Source organism: Podarcis bocagei, assembly GCF_964188305.1.
Source record: "Podarcis bocagei genome assembly, chromosome: 3".
NCBI classification, from domain to species: Eukaryota; Metazoa; Chordata; class Lepidosauria; order Squamata; family Lacertidae; genus Podarcis; species Podarcis bocagei.
Window position 1 is genome coordinate 9,337,196 of NC_138127.1, and position 26,588 is coordinate 9,363,783.

The 26,588-nt window shown below is 43.1% G+C and overlaps 1 protein-coding gene across 1 annotated transcript in view; it reads right to left on the bottom strand.

Annotated features, from left to right (window-relative positions):
- The window catches only part of MYOM2 (myomesin 2), a 91,948-nt gene that overhangs the window by 52,814 nt on the left and 12,546 nt on the right, over nucleotides 1–26,588 (bottom strand). Inside the window, exons 3-12 of the mRNA XM_081189292.1 lie at nucleotides 25,903–26,046; nucleotides 21,207–21,348; nucleotides 20,916–21,073; nucleotides 18,650–18,742; nucleotides 9,921–10,009; nucleotides 9,781–9,831; nucleotides 7,982–8,146; nucleotides 5,507–5,668; nucleotides 1,838–1,979; nucleotides 918–1,121 (exon numbers count right to left, since the gene is read on the bottom strand). Of these exons, the coding sequence (XP_081045418.1) occupies nucleotides 918–1,121; nucleotides 1,838–1,979; nucleotides 5,507–5,668; nucleotides 7,982–8,146; nucleotides 9,781–9,831; nucleotides 9,921–10,009; nucleotides 18,650–18,742; nucleotides 20,916–21,073; nucleotides 21,207–21,348; nucleotides 25,903–26,046 (1,350 nt within the window). The remainder of the gene's footprint in view (nucleotides 1–917; nucleotides 1,122–1,837; nucleotides 1,980–5,506; nucleotides 5,669–7,981; nucleotides 8,147–9,780; nucleotides 9,832–9,920; nucleotides 10,010–18,649; nucleotides 18,743–20,915; nucleotides 21,074–21,206; nucleotides 21,349–25,902; nucleotides 26,047–26,588) is intronic.

The window sequence follows — 26,588 nt, forward strand, 5'->3', positions numbered from 1 at the left end:
GATTGAAGCTAGCAATTTATAACAGAGATAAAGTTCTTCAAAATTAAACATGTCCTGTTAGTTATTGCTTTGTTATAAGTTAAATAGAAACAAAACAGAACAAAAGCTGTTTTAAGAACCCCAGACAAATGAAAATCACTCCTTGCTGTCTGGACAAGAGTTAAGAGGAATCTACAAATGATACCAGATTAGTTATATTTTTACTTGAAATAATCAAGAGGAGTTTCAAAGGCTTTTAAAGATGCAGAGGGAAGAGGCAGGAGAAAGAGCTTACTGGTTGTAGAAAACTATTCTGATGTACAGGTTGAGTACTATATCTGAGAAATCAATTTTGAATGTTGAAATAATACAAATAAAAGGAACCCATTTGGATCATAGAGTGCACCTTTTAATTCTGACAGCAAGAAAGCCAAGTATATCAAGGTTGGTGCTCCCTTGTGTTATCGTTAGCTAGTGAAGATAATAGGGGGAACATACCTCTCCACTCCCCCACAAAAAAATCTCCTTCTGCTTTAAAAAAAAATCCTTTCAAATATTAAGTTACAATGCAATTCTCAACATTTTTATACAAGCAGAAGTCCCGCTGAAATCAGTGGGACATAGCTCTTAGTAAATATGTGTAGAGTTGTGTTATGTACTGAAGTTCTCACCCTGGGCCAGCAGGGGGATACTGTAGATGCAAATAAGGGATTGAAAGTGACGTTCAGTGATTGGATAGTTTTAGAAAGTTGTTACAGTAACGTTGTACTGGAGCTCTATATAAGCAGGCTGACTGAACCCTTCAGTTCAGTTCTATCCTGGCCTGTGAATAAACAAGAGCTGCTTGAAGAATCGCTGTGTCATCTGATATGTTCACCCACAACTTAACAGGTTGCAGCTTGAATAAATGCTGAAGAGTTCTTTCATTCACATGTTACTTACTTTGCAATCTTTCCAAGTCAACGGGGTCCAGAGCTGCCACTGCTTCAGAGATTCTAGATGGCCTGCTGATGCCAGCCTGGTTGACTGCCCTCACACGGAATGTGTAGGAACGCCCTTCAAACAGCCCAGTCACTGGATATTTGCAGATTTTAACAGGAGCATCATTGCACTGAACCCAGTTTTCAGTACCCACTTCACATCTGGGTTTTGGAAAGGGACAAAAAGACAAGGGGAAGAAAAAGCTTTCCAACGTTTCGTAACAGCCAGCTAATGCCGAAGACGAGATACTTCTCTGTGACAGGATCCCACACTGCTCCAGGAACGTGTAACAAAGTGGAATGGCAAAGCCATGCATAAAATTCCTCTTACATGGTTTGTTAGGATTGTTGAAGACATGTATGTTATTTCTTGCCATACACATCCCTGCTGAATGTGGAGTCTGGTCAGTGACTTTAGAAACACTGGGCAGCAAAATAGGGTTCTGCTGTAAGTTAAGGTACTAATGGAGTGTAGTGGCAAAATCTTATAAAAGTCCATGGAGCTGACACACATTTAGGTGTGATTTATCATAGAATTGTAGAGTTGGAAGAGACCACATGGGTCCCTTGCAATGCAGGAATTTTTTGCCCAAGGTGGGGCTTGAACCCACCACCCTAAGATTAAGAGTTTCATGCTGAACTATCCCAGATGGCTATCCCATGTATCTGCTTGCGTGACCCAGCTCAAATAAGGCTGGAACAGAGGCTGGAGACTTGGTGACAAAATCATAAACCCCACACAGAAACAGGAGCAATAAAAGAGACCCGAATGATAATGCTCTTAATTCACCATAGCAAGTAAAACCAGTGTTACACTCCTTAATCATTGTTTATGGGTTTGATGTACAAAAGAAACAGCAACCCCACCAGACATATACCTGTCCACAAAATAGCCAATAACTGGAGCTTCGTGGGTTGTATTGGGTGGTTTCCAAGTAACAATAACATAATCTCTGTTGGCATCATAACATTTCACATCCATTGGTGCTCCTGGTGCCCCCATTACCAGTGCATCAGCATCTGAAACCAAGCAAAAAATGTAGATTTAATGACATCTGAGCCATAATTCAGTTGATATTCTCAGCGGGTGCGTGTATATGAAACCCATGAGCAATGTTTCTGTTAGTTTGCTAATGTGGATATAAATTACCATATTTATGAAATGTGTTTGCGATATTTATGACTATGTTATACCTATTGCTTTGTTTCCTATTCTTGTGAATTGCTTTGAGCATTGTTTGGAAAATAAACTTGATGGTGATGATTCTGGGTTTCAATTAAACTAAACCGGGGGGTGGGAGGCATAAATTTGGTGGCTTTAAAAAGAAGTTCAGCTCTAAACCTGAGGAACTGACATTGCGACAATAAGCTATGTGTCATAAATCATTCGTGCAAAAAAGGAAGAAGTGGCATTTCATGCCATGATAGATCCAGCTGTATAAAGGGATTTTATATACAGGAAAATATGTCCCTCCAGAACATACATTGTGCATGCATTAAGGAAAGAGTATGCAAAAAACAACAACATGGCACTACGGTTGGGCCTTAAAGAATATCCAGTTTGCATGACCAGGCCGCGACAGCCCCAGCCCCCAGGGATCATAAAGAAAGACTAAAGACTCTGATGTGTTATGGAATTAAAATTAGGCCACAACTTTAATAAACTTCCAAATGTAGGAAGACCTTGGCTTAGGCCTTGGGCGTGTATCCCTCCCAGCCCCCCAGCTGGGGGAACTGGGGCTCCTCAGGGTAAATGGGATATGGGGATGCACTGCAAGATGTATATGTTTGCAGGCAGCCTAGCCCATATCCCCACACACAGGGTAGTTGACTTTCAGTGTATGGCCAGTGACACCCATATATATAACCCCTTTTAAGAGGGGACCCTGGAATCGTTGCCACAGGGGGGTGAGTCACCACTTCATCCCCCCCCCCATAGGGAAGGAAAGACTAAAGGATTCCACCCAAGGCTATAAACCGCCAAAGTTATGATGAATTGCTATGGGGAAGACAAAACCTGCCAATGCAGGAAAATTTCTTCCTGGTCCTTCAACAGCAACCAGTCAAAGACCGTAGCAGCTCCCATTAAAGAGGAAGAAAAAGTTAACCTGCAAACAAGAAACATTAAACAAAGGGAGGGTAGTGAGGGTGAATCTCCAGAGCCGACTGCCTGGCTACTGTCGGCTCCACCCTGTATTTATAAATGGGGCTGGCCCCACCTCCCAGCAATAAACTTGATTACTGAGGCTGGGCGTGAACAAATAATAACACTGAGAGGCAGGTCAGACCCTGTTTGCCAGTAAGTTCCCTGGGAACTGTAGCACCGTGCGCGATCCTGCAAAGGGCACCCACAATGTAAAGTGTGAGCGCTCATTCTGGATGTTATAGCTAATCTGTTGAAATACTGGCTCTTTGAGAATATTTTCCTCCCAGGATTGTTTTTTATCTTACCAATGTTGGGCTTCTTACCCAAAATGTGGATTGGCTGCCCTTTCATAAAGGTAAAGGTAACGGGACCCCTGACCATTAGGTCCAGTCATGGCCAACTCTGGGGTTGCAGCACTCATCTCGCTTTATTGGCCAAGGGAGCCGATGTACAGATTCCAGGTCATGTGGCCAGCATGACTAAGCTGCTTCTGGCGAACCAGAGCAGTGCATGGAAACGTTGTTTACCTTCCCGCTGGAGCAGTACCTATTTATCTACTTGCACTTTGACGTGCTTTCAAACTGCTAGGTTGGCAGGAGCTGGGACCGAGCAACGGGAGCTCACCCTGTCACGGGGATTTGAACCGCTGACCTTCTGATCGGCAAGTCCTAGGCTCTGTGGTTTAACCCACAGTGCCACCCGTGTCCCACACCATTTCATAACTGTCTTAATTCAATAATGTTCACTTTTCTTTGGGAATTATTATTTTTTAAATGACAATAAACATCTTCAACACCCATGTTGCCCTGAAGCCCCCTTAATTCAGAGATTCGTTCATTGGGGAGCATGTATTAGAACAAGAATCTGTTGCCCTCCAGATCTTGTTGGACTCCAACTCCCATCAGCCACAGTATAGCCAGTGCCAAGACATGATGGGAGTTGGAGTCTGGGGGGCCACAGGTTCCATCTCCCTGTATCAGAGCTGACCACTATGAACATTCAACTTGCACCTTCTGCCATCTTGTCTTCTCTGAGGTGGAATTTTCCATGTAAGTTTATGAGCAAAGAGTATACTGGAGAAACAAAATATGGCTCCAGTGAAGGGAAAAACAAGAACAAAAAACAGAGAGCTAGGAAGTTTTATGAGATGACATTGGTACTTGTTTCAGAGAGAGAAATGGTAAATCTTTGGCCCGCCCCCAGCACCAAACGGCACAGAAGATTTGTATGTAAAAAAGAACCCACAGTATTTCTAAGGTTGGGAGTCAGAGTGAACTTCTTTGGAAGTAAATTCTACTGAAATTGTTTATACTTGCAAGAAAATAAGTTTATTATCAGAGCTATTCTGTCACAGAGTATAATGCAGCATAGCTCGACTGCTTATAGCAGAGGATTTCTCCCAAAGTATTTAACGAAATCTAAAATGCTACACATAACAGAAATGTGCTCATTTAAAAGAAGGAATTTAAAATGGAGCCCCTTCCCCTATGGACTCATATAATATTATTCTGACTTGCCAGGGGGAATTGTGAACGCAAATGTGAGGTCAAATGGTGACCTTCATTCTATCTTAATGTATTCCTCTCCTTTTCATTTACACATCTGATTTAGGCAACCCCTTTTTCTTTTCTCCCTCAGGCATTCCATGAATTGAATCAAATTCTCCAGTACCTGTAAGCACCATGGTGTGGACACACAAGTGTTGCATCCCTGTTCTTGCATGATAGTCAGCCACAACAAGCACAACCCCTGAAAGGGAGTGTCTCTAAGGGACATGTCTCCTAATTTCCCATGGTGATGACATCTGGCAAAGATAGACTGTTGCGGCCTGCTTCCCCCCACTCCCAGTTCTGATGATCGGACATGCAGAGCAAAGCATAATTGTTCCATATACCAAAGAACACCTTGCCAACAAAGGTCCATATTGTTAAAGCTATGGTTTTCCCAGTAGTGATGTATGGAAGTGAGAGCTGGACCATAAAGAAGGCTGATCGCCGAAGAATTGATGCTTTTGAATTATGGTGCTGGAGGAGATTCTTGAGAGTCCCATGGACTGCAAGAAGATCAAACCTCTCCATTCTTAAGGAAATCAGCCCTGAGTGCTCACTGGAAGGACAGATCCTGAAGCTGAGGCTCCAATAGTTTGGCCACCTCATGAGAAGAGAAGACTCCCTGGAAAAGACCCTGATGTTGGGAAAGACGGAGGGCACAAGGAAAAGGGGACGACAGAGGATGAGATGGCTGGACAGTGTTCTCAAAGCTACCAGCATGAGTTTGACTAAACTGTGGGAGGCAGTGGAAGACAGGAGTGCCAAGCGTGCTCTGGTCCATGGGGTCACAAAGAGTAGGACACGACTAAACGACTAAACAACAACAACAACAATACAAAAGAACACCATACCTCTCACAAACAGAAATGCACTGTATTCACTCACTCCTCCTTTCGAAACTAAACGCAACGTATATAAGCCTTCGTCATCCTTGTTCAGGTGGGTAAAGGACAGTGCTGCCCGGCCATCTCCAAAGAATGTTTTTGTCCACTTAGAATCTTTCACAAGCACATCTGGAACAGATTTGCACATATCATCAGGTTAGCAGTGACTGACTGACCCCGATCCTATTCTGACCTGCGCTGAATCATTGAGACAGTCGTTTTAGGGTAAACGTATTCAGGAGAAACTTTAGAGCGTATCTTTTAAAGTTCTATCTTTAAAGAACCAAACTGTCAACCTTCAGATTCATGCCACCTCCAATTATATAAAGATATGCGTATTCTATTTTTGCACTACTCAAGACTGTCCCTCAGAGACCTGGTGACTTGATGTCTCAACAGTTCCATTTTAAACAAATCAGCTCACCTGGACCCCATTCCCCCTACCAAAAAAGCCACAAACCCTTTTGAAGCAGTGTCATGAAAACATAATCTAGAGAACGATCCAGTCAAAGTTAAGTATTTTAAGACCTATTGATTTCAACAACAGCGAGTTAAGCACAGGCTTTGCTCTCCCACATAAATCAATGGGATTTAAATATGCTTAACTTTGGCTGGATTGCACACACCTAATCAAGAGTTATCACTCTGTGTATGCACTTTTGATCCTTTTAAATAAACTTCTCTATCCAAGGCATGTGTCAGATTAAATTGGAAGGGGGGGAAATGACTTAAGGCCAGATTTCAGTTTAATCTGAAGTCTGCTATAAATACACACTTAATTTAAAATCTTGTGGGCATTCCTGCTGAGCAGTGAATCAAATTAAGTTTGAATTTCTCACAGGTGAGAGGTTATGACTCAAAATTAATGTAAATTAATCAGTATGACTAGTGAAATTGATGCAATGAAACGTGTAGAATATTTTATCTTGGCTAAAGAAGATCCCACCGATTCCAGTTCTTACCTCTTACCTTAATAATTGATTTGGCTACTTTTAGGGCAAGGGGGCGTGTTTAGCTTCCTGAGAACTGTTCTATACAGATATAGTCTAATCAATAAGGTCTTGTTACAATGAGCACTTAAGTTCAGATCTCTGCACGAGTTGTGTCTGGAAATACACAGACAACTTTCAAAAGTCAGAATATTTTAGACTGTGCAATTAAGCGTGCAATTAACTGTGCAATTAACACCTATGCAATTAAGTGATTGTAATGTCATTTGTGCCTTGTGCTGGGGCCAGAAGGTGATGTTGGAGAACTCCCACAGAGTAGTGTTGGGAAACAAAACTTTCATACCAAGGCCACCTTGAGTGTCCCCAATTGAGGACTTCATGGCTTCCGTGACAACCAGTAGCCATCTCAATATATCATTGGCTGAGAGCATGTTGTAGGTCATATCCTGGATCCATACCCTCCAACATTTCTCCAATGAAAATAGGGATGTCCTATTCCATTATTATTATTATTATTATTATTATTATTATTATTATTATTATTATTATTACATCCCACTCATCTGACTGGGTCGCCCCAGCCACTCTGGGCAGCAACCAACATATACTGTATAAAAACCATGATGCCAATTTTACACCTCAAAATCAGGACATGTCGTGAATTTCCCTGTTGTATGGCAAGCCTGCTTTTGCCAAGTATTTTAGAATAGAAATCCTGTAATGTTAATCAGCAGCAGAAAACTGAAATGTGTCTCTTTGTACTTCCAGAATGTGTGAACCATAAACAGGATGTGACTTAACTGATTTTTATACATACTGCATTCTCCAGAGTTTAATAGCCAATAAATGCTTTAAACTATAGTAATTTGGAGCAAGCAGGAAATTCCCATGGGCCCAATTAGGGGAAGTAAACTGTGGAAGTCCACCTTATTCGTTCGTATAATTAATTCAGAAAAAAAAGATGAGGAGGGAAAGATTTTAATACTGAGAAAAATGAAACAACTTGTAGAAGGGAGTGAACGCAAACCCAGACTTATCTATGCTGAGTGTGCTAAAATCAGTACTTTTTAAAGAAAAATATTCATCAGTCCATTAGTAACGCCCTTACCCAAGAGGACTTTTACCATTGGCTTTCTAGACTAATGCTATTAATTCACAGTACACTGACGATTTGCAGAGAGATAGCCGCCACTATCAACATGTCTGGTGCTCTTGAGGGATCTACCCAAGGACACCCACAGAGTACGTTTCTGACTGACATCACACAATATTATACCCCTTGAAAAATTAAAAATAAAACTGCGTTCCCAGTTGCAGTGCCCCCTCCCCTGGCAGCGACTAAAGTGAAGTGGGATGAAATAACTCAAGCAAACAACAATGTGGATTTTAAAACGGCCACAACTTTAAGGCCGCAACCACCGCCCACCTGAGAAAAAGGTGAGCGGCAATTTAAGAGCAGCCACATGTTTCACCTGAAGAAAGAAAAACTTACCATCTCTGTACCACTCAGCACGAGGTCGAAGGCGATTCAGCTCTGGTGTGATCAGCAGATCACACCTGAGGGTCAATGTTTCCCCTTCCACACCAAAGGTGACACCAAACCTCTCCAAGAACTGAACATCAAAATGGGAGAAGCAGATGTCCAGGGGCATGGGCACTGTAAGCAAAACAAGAAGGAACCAGCATGAAGTACAGTAATAGAGGGAGAAAAAACAAGATAGAGAGATTCATAACCCCAGCAAGACATCAAACATAGGACAGTTTAGACTTTCCCCCAGGAGTTGATCATTTGGTGAGGTTGTTTTGGGAAGGAATTCCACAGACCAGGAGCACTGCTTAGAACAGGGTTTCCCAAACTTGGGTCTCCAACTGTTTTTGGACTACAACTCCTATCATCCCTAGGAAGCAGGCCCAGTGGTCAGGGATGATGGGAAATGTAGTCCAAAAACAGCTAGAGACCCAAGTTTGGGAAACCTTGGCTTAGAAGGTCCTGCTAGAGCGTGTTCTCCTTAATGGAGAGCACGTGTTGCGGTGGGAGCTTACAGGACACCCCACTGTTACTGGGTGGGTAAAATTGAGTTGGCCACTGTTGTGATTGGGCTCCCCTTGTTGTGGGGGAGATTTTGATGTTGCCATTTTCTGATTGACAGCTAGAAATGTTAAAACCCCTGCGCGCAGCATTGAGCTTCCTCTTTTCGCTGCGCGCATTGGATTGCCCGCCCAGCCTCCCTATATCTAGGGTTTGTTCATGCTGACCTTGCTATGCCTGTCATGGGGTCGTCTGCTTTTGGGGCAGGGGCACGGTAGGAATTTTGTTCATTTGGCTGATTGGCTGGTGCCATTTGGTTTTTGCCTACTGCATAGCAAATCGTCACAACTTGTAAGGTTGCGGTTAGGCATTGGTTTTAGGATTTGGTTGGTAGAGGGGCATGGATTGGCTGTGCCTGCCCCTCTAATGCTGCTGCTGCAAGGGTATTCTGTTAAAGGAATCCAGGGGCTTGCCATGCTTTTGTCCAAACCCCTGACAAGGGCCTAGGGCCACGCAAGAGCCCCTGGGAGCATTTGGGGAGAGGTGAGGGAAGGTCCCCTTCTCCATCGCTCTCCCCAAAATGTCCTCCCTTTTTGACTTTCGCGGACGTGCGAAATGTCAGTCTGCCCCCATGCGGGGTCAGATAGTCATAACCAAGGCCTAAGCAACCACTCACATTTTTTGTATTTTAATAAAGTTGTGGCCAAAATTATGCCAAAAACCTTAAACTAAAATTATGTGTGAATTGTGTTTTATTTGGGGTTTGGATTTGGATTTGATATCCCGCTTTATCACTACCTGAAGGAGTCTCAAAGCGGCTAACATTCTCCTTTCCCTTCCTCCCCCACAACAAACACTCTGTGAGGTGAGTGGGGCTGAGAGACTTCAGAGAAGTGTGACTAGCCCAAGGTCACCCAGCAGCTGCATATGGAGGAGCAGGGAAGCGAACCCGGTTCACCAGATTACGAGTCTACCGCTCTTAACCACTACACCACTTGGGGACCTCGACACACAACAGCCCCAGCAGATGTTATTTGGCACCCACAAGAAGTCCTCTCCTAACGGTGCAAAGAGCTCATTGAGATTGAGGTGTTTCTAAGATAGGCAGGCCCCAGGCCGTTCAGAGCTGTATAGGTTAAAACTGCCATCTTAAATTGTGCCCAACAGCAGACTTGAAGCAAAATTTATTATGATTCTGGGGAAATGTACTATGCAGACTCCTGACACCCATACAACTACATCAAATTACTAAGTGGACTTACAGGTAATAGGAAGAACTCCAGCAGGATAAGGCTCCTCATCACCTCTGAACCCTGAAAGAAAGGGACAAACAGTTCTGACACGAGCAACTTAAGCATCGTTGTGGGTATTTCTCTTTGGACTGTCTCTGTAGCTTACTTACTCCTCACGACGACAGCAGCACTGGTGGACGCCTGACCGTGCACATTTGTTGCCACGGCAGTGTAGGTAGCGGTGTCATCATAGTGAGCTCTAAAAAGGGTCAGAGGGAGAAATGCAAACAAGATCACAATACTTACAAAACCTTTTTACTAGACTGCCAGGGGTTGGCAGAGGAGGGAGAACTGGGTCAGACCCTTTTCCTTAGACACTTCCTGTTTCAACTCACAAGGCAAAATGGGACGCACCACCCCCGTGTGTGTCTATCAGAGAAATAGAGCGGTGGTGGCCCTGTACACTTTTGGTATTAAATCCATGCAGTGTGGGTTCCAGCACCTCCCACCACTGGCATATGGTCCCCAAAAGCTCTTCCACAAAGGGATGCAACCCTCAGGCTGAAAAACAATCCCCTACCCCTGAAATACAGGTTCAGGTTCAAAACTGCAGCAAGAAATCTGATATTGCTCATTTAGCAGAAACAAGACTCTCTACTTCCACAGATGAATTTGACCCAAGTAATGCCATAAAGTAAATGTCACTGGTCCCATCACCTCCTGGCAAATAGAAGGGGAAGAAATGGAGGCAGTGAGAGATTTTACTTTCTTGGGCTCCATGATCACTGCAGATGGTGACAGCAGCAACAAAATTAAAAGACGCCTGCTTCTTGGGAGAAAAGCGATGACAAACCTAGACAGCATCTTAAAAAGCAGAGACATCACCTTACCAACAAAGGTCCGTATAGTTAAAGCTATGGTTTTCCCAGTAGTGATGTATGGAAGTGAGAGCTGGACCATAAAGAAGGCTGATCGCCGAAGAATTGATGCTTTTGAATTCTGGTGCTGGAGGAGACTTTTGAGAGTTCCATGGACTGCAAGAAGATCAAACCTCTCCATTCTTAAGGAAATCAGCCCTGAGTGCTCACTGGAAGGACAGATTGTAAAGCTGAGGCTCCAATACTTTGGCCACCTCATGAGAAGAGAAGACTCCCTGGAAAAGACCCTGATGCTGGGAAAGATGGAGGGCACAAGGAGAAGGGGACGACAGAGGGCGAGATGGTTGGACAGTGTTCTCGAAGCTACAAACATGAGTCTGATCAAACTGTGGGAGGCAGTGGAAGACAGGAGTGCCTGGCGTGCTTTGGTCCATGGGGTCACGAAGAGTCGGACACGACTAAACGACTAAACAACAACAACAATGCCATAAAGATGGGCAGAGAAGGAATCAAACTCTTTGGAACATGTTTTAAAATTGCACTTCCACTGAGTCTTCAGGTCCCAGGGTCCTGCAAGAAACGTTTTTAAAAAACTGCAATACTTTTGTGATGCACTTGAGAATATGTGTTTGGATGCTTCTGTGTAAAATCCAGGTATATCCTAACATGTTCACTAGGCAAATTTCCTCCTAAGTGACAGGAGACCACATTTTGAACATCTGTGCTTTTAAAGATGAAGTTTCAGATTTCCTCTGCAAAGATCAGATTGAGATTAGATAGATATATTATAGATAAGGAAAGGTGAAAAAAGAGGATATAACTATCGCTTTCACATTTGCTTCTGATTTGACAGACGATAACCGACACAGAGAGTTGCCATGCCCAGTTAGCTTTTGTGGTGTGAAATGGACCTTTTCGCGAAAGAAACAATGTCACAGCCTTGCTTTGCATGAGGAGAAGGGAGAGGAGGGAATGAGGAGGAAAAATAAAGTGAAGATCTGCAATCAGAGCACTTCCTTTGGTCTATGACATCACTGAAAGGTGAAATGTTCACTACTTCATTTTGATAACTCGCTTATGAATGACAGTAAACTCTGGAATCACTTTACAGTAGTCATATCTAAGGGTTGTAGCTCCTCCTAGAGGCAGATCATTGCTCATGCATTGCAAAAACTAGAGGCGAATCGGTGGAATTTAATAGTCACAGAGACTTGAAAATTGTGTTATATTGCAAAAAGTGAATTATAGTCATTAGCAAAAAAACAAACAAAAAGAAAAACAAGACTGTACTGTGGATGCAATGGATACTATTTATTTTATTATCCTACTTTTCTTTCTAAGGGAACTCAAAGAAGCTAATCTGAAATGAAATTTCTGCTCACTTCTGATAAATGTGCATGCCTTCAAATAATTTCTGGAAGGGCAAACTACCGTATACACAGAATTGTTTCTGGACTTCTGCGAAGTTGAAATGACCAGCCAAAATTCAGTACCTATAGATTGGATCAAAAGGTGCCTGATAACAGTCTATTTCTATAGAGTGAAGGGAAGCCTTTTTGCTGTTGCTGTCACCACTAGATCCCTATCATCACCACTAGATCCTTATCTATATTTTGCACACCTGTGGAAACTCTCTGTGGAAATAGCAACAGCCTTGCTAATAAAGGAAACACAGATCATGCACTGACTGTACCTAGACAATAACAAGGTTGTTGATGCTGTCTTCTCATGACAAATAGTAAAGAAATGTGAGTTATCTTTTATGAGCACGACTTTGTTGGGAAAATATTTACTGACAATTCCTATTTGGGCATTAGCACTTTGCCTGAGAGGCTAGCAAATGGAAGGAAAGGTGAATCGTACCCAGGTTTGATAAGGCCCTAAGCTACTGAAGGTAACGGGGCCCTTTATATGTCCAGCTGTCCTTTGTCAACAACAAATTGTCACTGTTTTTGGTGTTGAATATATGCTATATGCGGCGCCCATTGCTTACATCATAGGAGCCTACACAACACACAACACTGTTACTGTATGTAGGTTTTGTTTTATTTTATTTGTTTTTTATCTTATATTTTGGAAATGTACATCCAGTTTTTTCCCTTTAAATTTTTTTGGGGGGCCCAAGAGAGTGGGGCCCTAAGCTATAGCTTGTTTAGCTTATACATAAATCCGGCACTGATCGTACCCTCGTATCCATTTGCCTGGTCCTCAAACATGAGGCCTCCTCCAATGAGGAGCAAAGGAGCAGGACTCCTCCCCCATCTGATCTCCACATTGCCAATGATCCTGAGGAACCAATGAATTGAGATATCCCTTCACCAGGATTAGAGGACCCCCACCAGCTGTCTGGGTTCCTGGCCAGCTCCCTCATCCCTCATCTCCCCAGGCGGGTTCATGTGGGTGGCAGCAGTTCATGAGGAACTGGGGCCTTAAGCAGTCAATGAGGGTATTGCCACAGTAGATGATACAGCAGAAACCACAGAATAATATGCAGGGGAGATCTGAAATCGATTAATTTTATGAATTCAAAGGTAGAGGATAAGAAATCATACTTCAGGAATGGGGAACTTATAGCCTCCATAGTGTATTGGACTATAACTCCATCATCCATGACCAGTGGTCATTCTAGCTGGAGCTGATGGGAATTGGAGTACAACAACCAAGCCTCATTTTACTGTTAGGCATAGTGATACTGCCACTTCTGGTCTGTGACTTGGAGTGTCATGAAAGGGCAGTAAATGACTAGTTACTTCAATTTTTTGGTTGTATTTTGATTCCCAGGGAGGAATGTTTTGCCTCAGGTACCAAAATAATTTGACCAGCTTTTGGTGCCACATATACTGAGTACAATTGGTATGGGGCACCATTTGCTCTTCTGCCTCAGGCAGAAGAAAAGTCTTGCATGGTCACAGGTTCTTCATATCTGTATAAATGCTGCGCATAAGTGAAATCTCACATATGGTGCATGATATAATAAATTGGGATCTCAGCTGCTGGTTTCAATAGGAAGTAGAAACACTGACCAATTGAAAAGCAGTGAATGGGAAAGAGACGCCATTTTGTTTTGCTGCTTATTCCAGGAAAAGGAATATGAAAGGCCACAGTATATGAAAATAAACGCTGCAACACCTAGCTGTTGAAACAAACACACAGAGAGACAACCACACAGAGTGAGCTGATGGATCCAAAATGGGAGGGGGGGAGAGAGACTAGATTTTGGTGCAGATGTCAGAGTCCTCTGAGACAGGCAAATGGACAGATGGAACAGTGTCCAATTGCAGCTTTAAAAAAAAATGATAGGGTGATGCCACATCTTTGGCTCCTCAAGAATTTTTCCACTGGAGCCAAGGAGCACCCAGTATATTCATAGGAATAAATGTCACACTTGCATCAGAAGGAAAAGTTCTCTGCATAAGCTTCAGAGAACCACTAAGATGACAGCCAAGAAATTCCTAAGCTGCTTGAAGTGGCCAAGTATCGGATGACTAGAAGCTCAGCATATTGGCATGAACAGCTGAGAAGAATACTGAAATAGGCGGAGAATCTTAGCTCTTCTATAGCCCCACCACCACCCAAAAATGACACTAGAGATGCCTCAACTTTCCAGGATATATCTTCAAATCTTAATAAGACCCCACCTCCTCTGGACTACTTTTCGCAAAAAAATGTAAACAGATGCAAGATCAGTTCATGAATCTCCTTCATAACTATGGTTTTCATTCACTAATTATGTGGGGTTGTTATTTTTTCCCCAAAAAACCCAAAAGTTTTAAATCAGGCATGGCCAAACTTGGCCCTCCAGATGTTTTGCAACTACAATTCCCATCATCCCTTACCACTGGTCCTGTTAGCTAGGGATGATGGGAGTTGTAGTCCCAAAACATCTGGAGGGCCAAGTTTGGCCATGCCTGTTTTAAATGAAAGCAGAGGAAGGGGATGGAAATCCATGATCAGTTTTCCTTTTTTTTTTCTTTTTTGTCCAGGACAAGAATGATAGACAGGAAGCTTCACCTGAATGCAAATGCCTGGCTTTCTGAAAGATGGAGTGGGTTAAACTGTGGAATAAAATTTGTGGTTGGACATCATAATTCAAGAGTATACATGAATACTAGTGAGTACAAACTGCATTGTGCAAAGCACAGATACACACCTTGATGCAACACTAAAAAATTCATTCTCCTTCCATTCCAAAGATTGTTAATGAAAATCAAGAGGGAACGCCCAAAGCACTCCATTCAGCTTTTTCTGATCTCGGGCTTATTTTTCTTGGCTGTCATCAAATATTCCCCCTTTCTGTAATATGGGGATTATAAGGGCTGATGTCCAAATTACTACATCACAAAAGACTTGGGAAGGGGCACTAAATATCAGCTGTAGAAGAAGTTGCTGTAGGTGCCTTTCCGGATGCAACAGTATGTTAATTAATTCAATTAATTACATACCATAATCTGCAATAAGCAGCAGTCTGGAGTGATATTTAAGAGTTTTATTCTAGAACTGGGAATGCCCAGATTCAGATGCCCCCTTGGCAATGAAGCTCGCTGAATGAACCAGTCACACTCTGAGCCTAACCAGCTTCAAGGGGTTGTTGTGAGGATAAAAATGGATAAAAAGAACATTGTACAGCACCTTGAGCTCACTGGAGAAAAGGAGGGGCAAGTAAATGAATGTAAAAATAAAAAAAGAAACATATGCACACGGTTAATGGTGTATTACTAATATGTGGCGGACACTGTCATAGAATCATCGAATTGTAGAGTTGGAAGGGACCACAAGCGTCATCTAGTCCAACCCCCTGCAATTCAGGAATCTTTTTGCCCAATGTAGGATTCGAACCCATGGCCCTGTGATCAAGAATCTCATGCTCTACCAACTGAGCTATCGGATTTGGTTTCAGTGGGCGGTTTTATTAGGGGGTGTGTAAGAGAGAGGAAAATGGACGTGGAAAGAAGAGAACAAAAGCCCTCAGAAAGCCATTAAAGAAAAAGAGTGTCTCCACTGGACAGCACAGTTGCTCATTGGTACCCATTAATTTATCCCAGCTAATTAGTAATGATCACACCTGAATATATATATATATATTCAGCAAGTTTCTCAGCGATTCATTAACGCAGCATCTTTTCCATTAGCACCACCAAATGCATCCACTCTCTGCCCCTCGATCTCTTCTTCATCCAAGCAAACAAGCATAGGCACCAAAAACATCCAATCTCAAGACATGTCCAAATTCCCTGAGGCACACCTTCATTCACACAAATATAGAGACACTTGGAAGAAGACCCTTTCAGCCAAATGCATCTAGACTTCATTCACTGGCTTTTCCAGGGATTGTTGTCCTTTCCAGGTGCAAACTAAGTGTGATGGGATTCACGCCTTTAGCCTTTGCTTATAAACCACTGGCATGGAGAGAGGAAATATCCAGACTGGAACTATGGTATGAGAAGGGGGCTTTACTCCTTGGTCCAACTTGGAATCAAAGGGTGAAAGCCTTCTCTCCCCATATCACAGACCCAGGCTGGCTACTGCTCCCACCACACAAGAGCTTAAAGACATAAATGCCATCACATCTACAATTTGACCCCAAGACTCCTAAGAAGTCAGAATAAATGATAACATGGAAAGATACTGGGGAGAGGGGGAGATCATCTCCCTGAATGGAAAAGGACAGAAGACCATCACCCGTTCTAGAAAAAGATACAAACATTAAATCAGGCAGATTCCAAGCTGCTATTAGACAGGTTTCTGCATAATTTCTAGGAGAAAAAAATAACACCCCCCCCCCAATCCTTCCTATGGAAAGTGGATATGAGACAATGAAGCATTAGCCTTTGCTTGCATTTCCCATGATTATAAAAGTCAATTTTAGCTTTTTTTCTCCAGCTTCTTTAGCATTCTCTTTCCTTAAATTGGCTTATGGCTACTTAAACTCCAGCCAGCATTTGCTGCTGACCGCCAAAGACAGCAGCCTGATCGATTTGTAATTATCTGACTGGCCAAACAATCATTTGTGTTGTCTGTTTACAGCAGGTTTTTCCCTGCACTTGGTAAAATCGAGGATTTGTTTCATCAATTTCCATTAGATCAGGGGCAAGCAACGTAAGAGCCACACATTTATCTGGTTATTTTGCAGCTTGTTTTGCTCTGGAGTCCAAATGGTGTTGCCACCAGCCTGGGTCAATACTTCCAAAAGTTGTGCTACAGCATTCAGACATCATCAGAGATCTACAACCTCTCCTGGACAATGACAGTTCTCTTTCTCAAGCTCTGGGAGGAAGACCTTTCATTGCCTACAGACAGCCACCCAATCTTAAACAACTCCTAACCCACAATAATACTACAACCAGACTTAACACAGACACTGGCACCAGAGCCTGCAATAAACCCAGATACCAACTTTGCTGCCACATACACCCGGACAACACCATTACTGGCCCCAACAACATCACACATACCATCTCGGGACTATTTAATTGCTCATCGTCTAACATTGTGTATGCCATCAAATGCCAACAGTGTCCTTCAGCTCTCTATATTGGACAAACAGGCCAAACCTTACGCCAAAGAATAAACGGACATAAATCTGACATCAAGAATCACAGAACAGAGAAACCAGTAGGAGAACACTTCAATCTCCCAGGACATTCTATACAAGATCTCAAAGTAGCTGTTTTACTACAAAGGAATTTCAGAAATAGACTGGAAAGAGAAGCTGCTGAATTACAACTCATTACCAAACTTAAAACCATGAAAAGACCTGGGCTGAACAAAGACATTGGATTCTTATCTCACTATACATGACTAAACCATTTCTCACCTTCCCACCCCTTGCCTTTTCCTGTAAGACCTATTACAGTCGTTAAGAGTCGTCAAGAGGCTCTCTCAGCTATCTGCCTATCTCCCATTCCCACCACCCTTCTGAGTAACACCCCTCCCCACCTTCTCACTATATAGAAGGATCTGGCAACTTCTGTTTCAGTGTATCTGAAGAAGTGTGCATGCACACGAAAGCTCATACCAAGAACTAACTTAGTTGGTCTTTAAGGTGCTACTGGAAGGAATTTTTTTATTTTGACTATGGCAGACCAACACGGCTACCTATCTACTACAGCATTCAGACAGCCATTCCTGTTTTCATCTCCCTCCTTCACAAGGCTCTGCCTGAAGCAAGTCTCCACCTGGGCTCACAGATACCCACAAGAAAATATTTTGCCCACATTTCCTTGAAACAACTAACTACAGGTAAGTCATGGTCCAATTAGACTGTGAACTTTACAGTGCCTACCAATGCAATAGACTCCCCCCCTTCTTAGTCTAAGAGATCTAAGAGGACCAATGGTTTGTGTAACATATTAGAAGGTTCTGATGATCTTCTTTCTCCCCTATGATCATAGTGGCCAGACCCTCCCAAGTGATGCACCTCAAATCCAGAACACCGTCTTCCGGGTCTGAAATCCCATGTGAGTCACATGACCTGCACAAGATTATGGACCCAGAAAAACCACTTTTTCAGTCATGTTGCCCCAAAACACGTGTTTTTGGGTACCACATGAGATTGCAGACATGAAAAAGCAGTTCTTTGGGCACAGCACCCTAAAACACATGTTTTAGGGTGCCATGCAAGATCACGGACCTGGAAAACATGCTTTCTTGGAGTGAGATATTGGCCTGACATCGGGCAAGAGCAAATAGCCACCATGCTCTCATGGGGGAAAACAAAATGTCAATTTTTCCCCCTCAGGGCAGTTGACAGGTATGCCATATGTTTGGTGCCCAATGCACATGTAGATCTGCACACATAGAACTCATCCACATGGGGGATTCAAGCCCTATCAGGATTCTTCTCATGTACAGTCCCTTCACATGCACCAATCACACACGTGGCCAAGGTTTTCTGAATCCATGGGGTGGTCATCTGACTCCCCCTATAGTTGCTGTGGCATAGTCATAGTACTTTATATTTATAGAGGTATTTTATTCACATAAACATACGTCCCCAAAAAAGAAGAAGAAGATATCCTTACCGGTTTATATCCAAGACATGCACCCCATATTTGCTTTCGATTGTGTACTTCCCAGGCTCACTTGCAGGAGTAATCAGTTCTTCATTTTTATACCTAACACATGAAAAGAGGACAGGTCACACCAATAAACAAATCGCAACAGTAAGCAAGGAGCAATTTGATGGCATTTAGGACAAAACAACGGTAAGAACACCAGCTGTTTGCCCCGTTTCAATGTCCTTCTGCCTGTATATAGAATGGATGGTGTAGGGGAAATGTACAAACTATGTGTATCGAACATAGATGTCTATAATCTCATTTAGTTAGGCTCACTGCTCAATCCAGATGGGATGGCTGAGCACACAGGAGGACAGGCCTTCTGTCACTTTAATGGCTGCATAACAGAGAATCTAAGTCCAGCTCCCCTAGAAACTTTATAAGCTATCCTGCAATCATTCCTTCTTCTGCACAGTTATTAAAGGCACAGGAGAACTTCCTAAGCAAATAGTCATGCTAATGGGAGACTGCATGTGATTATTGCACCATGGAATTACAGCCATCATGCAGTAAGCTTCCCTACGGTGCAATAGGACATCCTATTTCTCCCTGAAACATCTGGAAGAGCACGACTAACTGTGTGCCTCCCTGTTTGGCTTTATGCTAGCATCTGTCTTTCTCCATCACCAGCCCTTACCAAATCTGTCTTTAGAATGGCAGGGAAAGGAGGAGGACAGTAACTTATCAGTAGAGCATCTGTGTTGCATACGTAAGGCCTCAGGTTTAGCCCCAGTAGCTCCAAGAGCTGATAGAGAAGATTTCTGCTGAAATCCTGGAGCTTCCACAAGTCAGTATAGACAATACTGGTAGACCAATTGTCTTAATGTAAGGCAGCTTACTATGACAGGTGGCAAGGGGTAAATGGAACCGTTCACATACATATCAACTGGCAGGATAGCAACCCTGGACAGTGGGGAGGCAACATTTTAGCTACTGTGAAAGACAGTGGAAATACATTACTTATATATCCCTAATACTGCTCACAGACTTAATTACTTCATATAAAGTTGAAGATAAACATAATATTAAGCCACAAATAGGTCATGACTAAAATAATGAAACAGAAAATAGGTTTCCCAGGAAAGAGATGGTTACAAAAGAGAAATCAAGGCACTCATTCTCTGTAGTCAACAGAATGGAGCTTAGACTACAGGCACATTTAGGCATGTAGATACGCTGCCAATGCCTCTTCACTCTTTGACTTATCACTGGATGATTATGAGCTGAGTACATGAACGTCTTCAGATGAAAAGAGATCCAAGATTGTATTATGTGAAAATTCCACAGTGTTTGATCTGTGAAGGCTGTTTCACACATGTGATGTCTGAACTGTCAGTGAACATGCATGGGCAGACTCACTGAGAGCGATTTATAGTTACTTCTTCTTATTAAGATGTGCTTCTCTTGCGGGAACCCTAGACAACTCACTTGCAGCTTACAGAAGGTTTAGAAGAAGGCTGGGGGAGAAGCTACAGCAGCATCTACTGGTATATTGGCAGTGGATTGGCAAGGATTCCTAGCTTCCAACTGCTTGACAATGGCAGCAACACAATGACTCCCCCGTTCCCAAATTCTACTGTGGAAATGGGAGAGCGCTTCAGATGTGTAGCCAGCTCTGGTACTTGAAAATGTCTTGAACTCAGAATTATTTGAATCAAAGTGTATGTCTTCTGCACCAGGTTCCAGTTGGTGGACCTTAAGAGTTTTAGTATAAAACCCCCCCTAAAAATAAAAAAGATTCCACAAGCCTAAAGTCTGCCCACCCTCATTTAGATTACTACAATGATCGCCTTGCTTCACTGCTCCCTGCCCCACCTCTCACGCCAGTCATTCCAGTTGATTCACATTTTCTTAGGTGACTTTGTAGCATTTAACTCTTATTGTAAAGCAATAATGGTAGTCCTGGGCTGCTATGCTGCTCCATTAAAATCAGCAGGAGTTTTAAACTTGTAGAGCGGTTTCCCTCCTTCTTTTCTAAGCCGTTAGGCCAGTGTGCCACAGCTTTTGTGCTCCAAAATAGCTACTGTGTGTATGTCTGCAGTACAAAGACGGGGCCTTCGGTTCCTTTAACTGCAATGTCAACAAGCACCCATCCAGCATGTCTTTGAGGATTGCAAAGCATTTTTAACATAGCCATTATGTATGTGACACTTAATAGCTGAGCCGAAGCTCCCAAATGAGTAAAGCCTCACGCCATTTTGAGATTCCTGGAAAGGGGTCAAAGCCTTACCATTGTACAACAGGAGTGGGAAATCCCTGGACAGTGAAGTAAAGCCTGACAGACATCTTCTCCCAGACTGTGTGAGACCGAAGCCGCACCAAAATTTCAGGGGCCCGGCTGATGTTCTCTTCAACGGTATACCTTTCCAAAGCCATCTTCTCTTCTACCTGCAGCACAAGAGGGGAAATAAATTAAATAAACAGGAGAAGGGGAATACTAGGCAGTTCAGAGGCTCTTAGCAAGGAAGGTGCTTGAGCAGGCCCACAAACTAAGGAAGGGACAAAGACCCTCTTACAGTACCATCCTCTGTATGGCAATTCTGTCCAGTTGTTCTCTGGCAAGGAGCCTGGCCGTGCGCATCTCCTCCTCCAAAGCGGACAAGCTGTGGACAAAGCGGATCCTTCTCTGTTCGCTCCAGTGCTGAGACTTTTGCTCCTGAACCCTGCATGACCAGAGGAGGGGTGGGGGGAAACGGCATGAGAATAACCCAGCATCAAAGCCTTCACGTTGTTACTGAAACTCTACAGCAGGCAAATGAAGGCTATGGAGTTTCATTAGTGGCATTAAGGAGATGCAGATTCTGTCCTCTGAACTATTTCCCTTCCCATGATAATGCAAGAAGAATCTTGAGGGGCAGATGCACAAGCATTCCAGCATCTTCTTCTTCCTCGTCTTCCTTTGCTGTGAGTGGCTCACCTAATTAGACCTTAATTGGTGCTGGGCTGGAGTGGCTCCACCAATGTCACTGAGACATTTCTTTATGTGGGGCTTAGCTGAACCTTTCCACACAACCTACGATGGTTGAAAGGGTCCTGGCAAGAGAGCAGGGTCATGGTGGCATGACCCACTCACATTTAATATACCGTGTATTGCAATTACACTTGCACCCCTCCTTTCCTTTGAAGAGCATGTACGCTTGCAGTAAAACACACACCCCAACCACAGGGTTGGGGGCTGGCTTAAGAGCAACCAGTGAGCTAAGTACGGATTTGAACCTGAGTCTTTCCATTGCACTACACCAGCTCTCAGATCAAGGATGGATTAACCATTAAGCAAAATAATCACGTGCTTAGGGCATAAAGGGAAGTGGGAAGCACCACAGAAATGCTCCATTGCTGGGATTACCATGGACCATATGGCACAGTTGAACCAGGTTCCACAAAAAAGGCTCCCACAATAAATGGGGGGGAAATACATGCATATATATATATAGAGAGAGAGAGAGAGAGAGAGAGAGACATACACACACACACACACACACACACACACACACAATAATAAAAATAATAAATCTAAATCAAGTGGAAGTATACAAAAAGAAACATCTTTTTCCATCTTACTGTAGGTTTCATTTCATTTCAAAAAATATAATTTTATTCTACGGTTTATTAGTGCCTATATTTTGAATTAGATATATATGGCGGCACCAAACTCTTGGAAATGCCTCTGAAGGTCTTAATCTGGTTCTGTCTCAGATCCTTGGTGGTGGGTGCCCAATCACACAGGTCACTTAACACATGTATAGTGTACAGCCCCATGAGATTTGCTCACACATTATACTGAGGGCATCTAGGGCATATACCTGCGGCCACTCTCATACTTTCCCCACCATGCCCTCAGTTGCCCTAGTTTCAAATGTTGAGTGAAAAAAAGGATTTCAAGGAGGGCACTGCCAAGGATGGTTCTCCAATAATATGTCCTTCAAGCTGTGTTTCAGCCTTCAAACATGAGTGGAGTGCTTTTAAGAACGACACAGAGTGCCCTGTGACTTCTATTGTATCTGCCAAATTGCTCATACATGTTGTTTTGCTTAGTTCTGCTTCCGAAAGTGGAGGGGGGAGAAGATAGGTTGATAATGCAGTTAGCAACGCTGCTGAAAGATAATCAAGCCCTGCTGAAGTCCATCGGACTTCCTTCCTAGTAGCCTTGTGTAGGATTGCACTTTAAATGTGGGTTGTTATTGGTAATTGTATTGTTGTCAGACTTTATTGCTGTTTTACGGAGTTCCCCTGTGAGGTCATGGTCCTCAAAGGAGATCTAAAAGTCTCTTAAATAAGTCCATGGATTTTGTACAAAGAAGTGCTCTTTTATTTCTTTGGCCTTCATTGACCCTTAGCCAATAGCTGTCAAAAACACTCATGTCATTACTTTAGGCCTTGAAAAAGCCCAGTTACTTTTCCCAGTTACAGAGAATGAGGTCATTGCTAGCAAGCCTCAGTCCCTTTAACTGAATCTGAAGCAAGCCAGGGCAGGGCCTCTGAATACCAGCCGATGCAGATCACAAGTGGGGAGAGTTGTGTTTCTCTTAGGTCCCGCTTATGAGCTCCTCATTTGGTTGGCCACTGTGAAAATGGGGTGCTGAACTACATGAGACTATGGTCCAGCAGACCTCTTCTTAGATTCATCTGTTGAAACTGGGCTGAGGGTGGGTGCTTGGAGAGATAATAAAATGGGATTTGAGCAGCCCATCTTAGACTTTTGTTATTTTTCTGCCTGAATAGTTTTATATACCCAAGTAGATGTGCCATGGGAGATCCAACACCACGATCTCCCTTGGTCATTTTTTTAAAAAATAAATGCATCCTAAGGGGGGGGGGCAAAGCCATGGTCCTGCAGGAGGTCTTAATCTTTAATCCAGGAAGCGTACTGAATTTCCCTCCCATAAGAACCAATAGGAGGGAACCTGAAAAAGGATGGAAAATGAGATAACACCAGAACCATTGTGGTAAAAATTGCCTTTTCCTCCCACCCTCAGCTTCCACCATGGGTGGCGTTCTCTCTCATCCCTAACATAAGATTATTCTCCCCATTGTTCATCTTTTTTAAAATCACTGATCGGACTCCTGTGGTGTGGTTGCCCCAAGAATAGACAACTAGTTTGTTAATATGGCATTGGTAGGTCAAATCCTATGGGTAGGTACTTCCATCCCTTCTCCATTGGGGCTGCTGATTCGAAGGTGGGAAGTACCTATCTGACGCAGCCTCTCTGTGTGATCTAAAGCGTTCCAATTCTAATGCATCATGACAGCTGATCACAGCAGAGTAGCACAATAATGGCAACCATTCTGCAAAGGTGTAATATGCAATCATGTACTGGGGTTTTTTACATTCTGTATCCAACGTTGGACTTAGAAATTAAGTAAACCCACTGAAATTAATGAAGTTGCCTAACTTACATCCATTAATTTCACTGGGTCTGTTCTGAGTAGCCACATAGTTGGAAACCACCCTTAGTCCCTTGCAGCAGAATAGACTACATCTTCAAATTTAGATTTATTATTTAAACCGAGATCAGCATTCATATTCCACCCGCTGTGATGTCAAGGGGCTGCCAACAGGTCACTTGGGGACCCTTAACTTGTCTGAAAGGAAGAGGGACGGCGATCTCTCTATAACTCTACCTTTCATGACATGCCATGTCCATGTCCCTGGGGAGTATTTGTTGTGCAATACGTCAGTGGCCGTACAGCCACTCACACAAAACAGGAACAGGGCTGTCAGCATATTTATTATAGGAGTACATCTCTCGGCTGAAACTGAGATGTCACCTTAAGCTCCCCCGATGATAAATAGGAAGGGAGGAAGATAACTATATTATGAGTAAGTTGCCCAAACATATAGTTTTGGCCTTTAGCAAGAACTTAGCACAGTTGCTTACACTCCACACACACACACACACACACACACACACACACACACACACACACACATTTCAGTGTAGATTCATACTTAATCCAATTTTTAAAGTCTATTTTCAGTACGGGCATATGTCAGCTATGAGATTTACGAGACACTCAATGCTTCAGTATTCCAGGCCTAATAACTTAATAAGGAGCCCAGGACACTACAAGCATCTTGTCATGTTGACAGTTCTGCCAACGAAACTGCTCCTCATGGGTGTTTCAGGAGGTTTTGAGAGTTCTTAACGTAGGAAATGATTTCCTTTCCTGTTTGAGGACTTCAGTGGGGAAGTAGGAAGAATGCTGTAGTTGGCCATTATAAATATGCCCCAAAGCCACATTTACTGATGTGCCTGACAAAACACTATTCTTGGGTGCCAGAGACCCAAAGGCAACACATATGAAAACTGAAAGGAAAACTAGGAACTCCCTGTCAATGATCTGGACTGGAATTTCAAATCAGAATGAGAACTTCACCCTTCCTTGCTACTGCAGCTCTTGGCCATGTTAAAATTTCTCTTCTATACCCCTCCTCCTTCCTGCTGGTCCTCTCATATTCCTACTTTTGCCCTTTTCCTCCTTATTCATTTGTATCAAATTTTTCCTCCTCCAACACTCCCCTCTTATCTTGCCCTTTCTCCTGCCTTCTCAGACTCTGGTTCCTTCTCCTCCCCTTTACCTATTTCCTTCTGCTTCTCTGCCTCTCTCTGTGGCAGGGCTAGGCAAACTTTTTCTGGGCCATAAGCAAAAGTTGGCAGAGCAACCAATGAAATTTTAAAAAACAAAACCTTTGAACATTAGGCTAGTCTCTACACAAGCACACACATGCAGCCTTCTCTATCCATCCAAGGAAGAAAAGAAAAAGCATTAACAGAGTTGGACACAATGAAGCCAAAATACTCAAAGGGAGTGCAAAGCAGAGCTCATGAGGGGTGTGGCCTGAAGAGGGGGTGTGGCCCACAGAGAGCTCCAAGGGGCAGACAGAGAGGCCTGCATCTGGCCTTCAGGCCTGAGGTTTCCCATTGGTGGTCTGAGAACCTTAGCCAATGGCATTTGCACCATTCTTAGACAGCTCAGCCAATCAATAGGGTAGTGATTAAGGGAGGGACTATAGCTCCATGGTAGGCGACATGCTTTGTTTATAGAAGCTCCAAGGTTCAATCTTGGGCATCAGCAATTAAAAGGAACCTGAAGAGACAATACTGGGCTAGATGGATGAATAGTCTGGCCTGGTATAAGACAGCTTCCTATGAATCACTTAGTCTTTTCCACCATCACTTTCCTGACTTTTATATCCTGGCTGAAGAAAGCTTTACCTCATTGCCTGGGATTCGTGTAACTCCTCTTCAGAGGAGACATGATGAAGTCTCCTGGCACACAAGCGACACGTTGTCCTTCCCACATCGGCAGGTGCAGAATAGGAAACAGCATGTCTAGAAGCAGCTTGTCTGGAAGCAGCCCTTATATGCAAAGCAATGATAACAACTTTTACGATAACGCAGTGTTAAGATTTCCATGTCTTTCTGGGGAAATCAAAAAACTAGTCATTGGTTGACTTGCATAAATGAAATACGTTTCAGATTTTCTTTTGCCCAGTTGCTAAAATGGAGGGGGAGAAGTTATCCAAATGGCAATAAAAGGTCATGGTTGTTTCAGACTAGAGAGGTAACAGAATTTGAACTGAGAACCTAACAAGCTCCTCTTCGCTAACAGAAGCCTTAAGACAGAGGCTCCAGTACTATGATGAAGGGAAAGCACAGATGAATGCAGCTCCGAGACTTTTTTTCAGAACAGGAACAATGATGGCATCTGCTGGAGGAAAAAGTAACTTGAGTGGACCTGCCTAACACCACCGAGTGAACAAAGTGATAATGAGGTTTTCACATTGCTTTTGTGACAGCTTAGAGGAAGTTGGAGAAGGAGGAAAATAATCCAACAAAGGCTGGATACTTCTCTCTGTTTCTTTGATGTGGTTCCTACTTCCTACTATCAGTTTAACTGG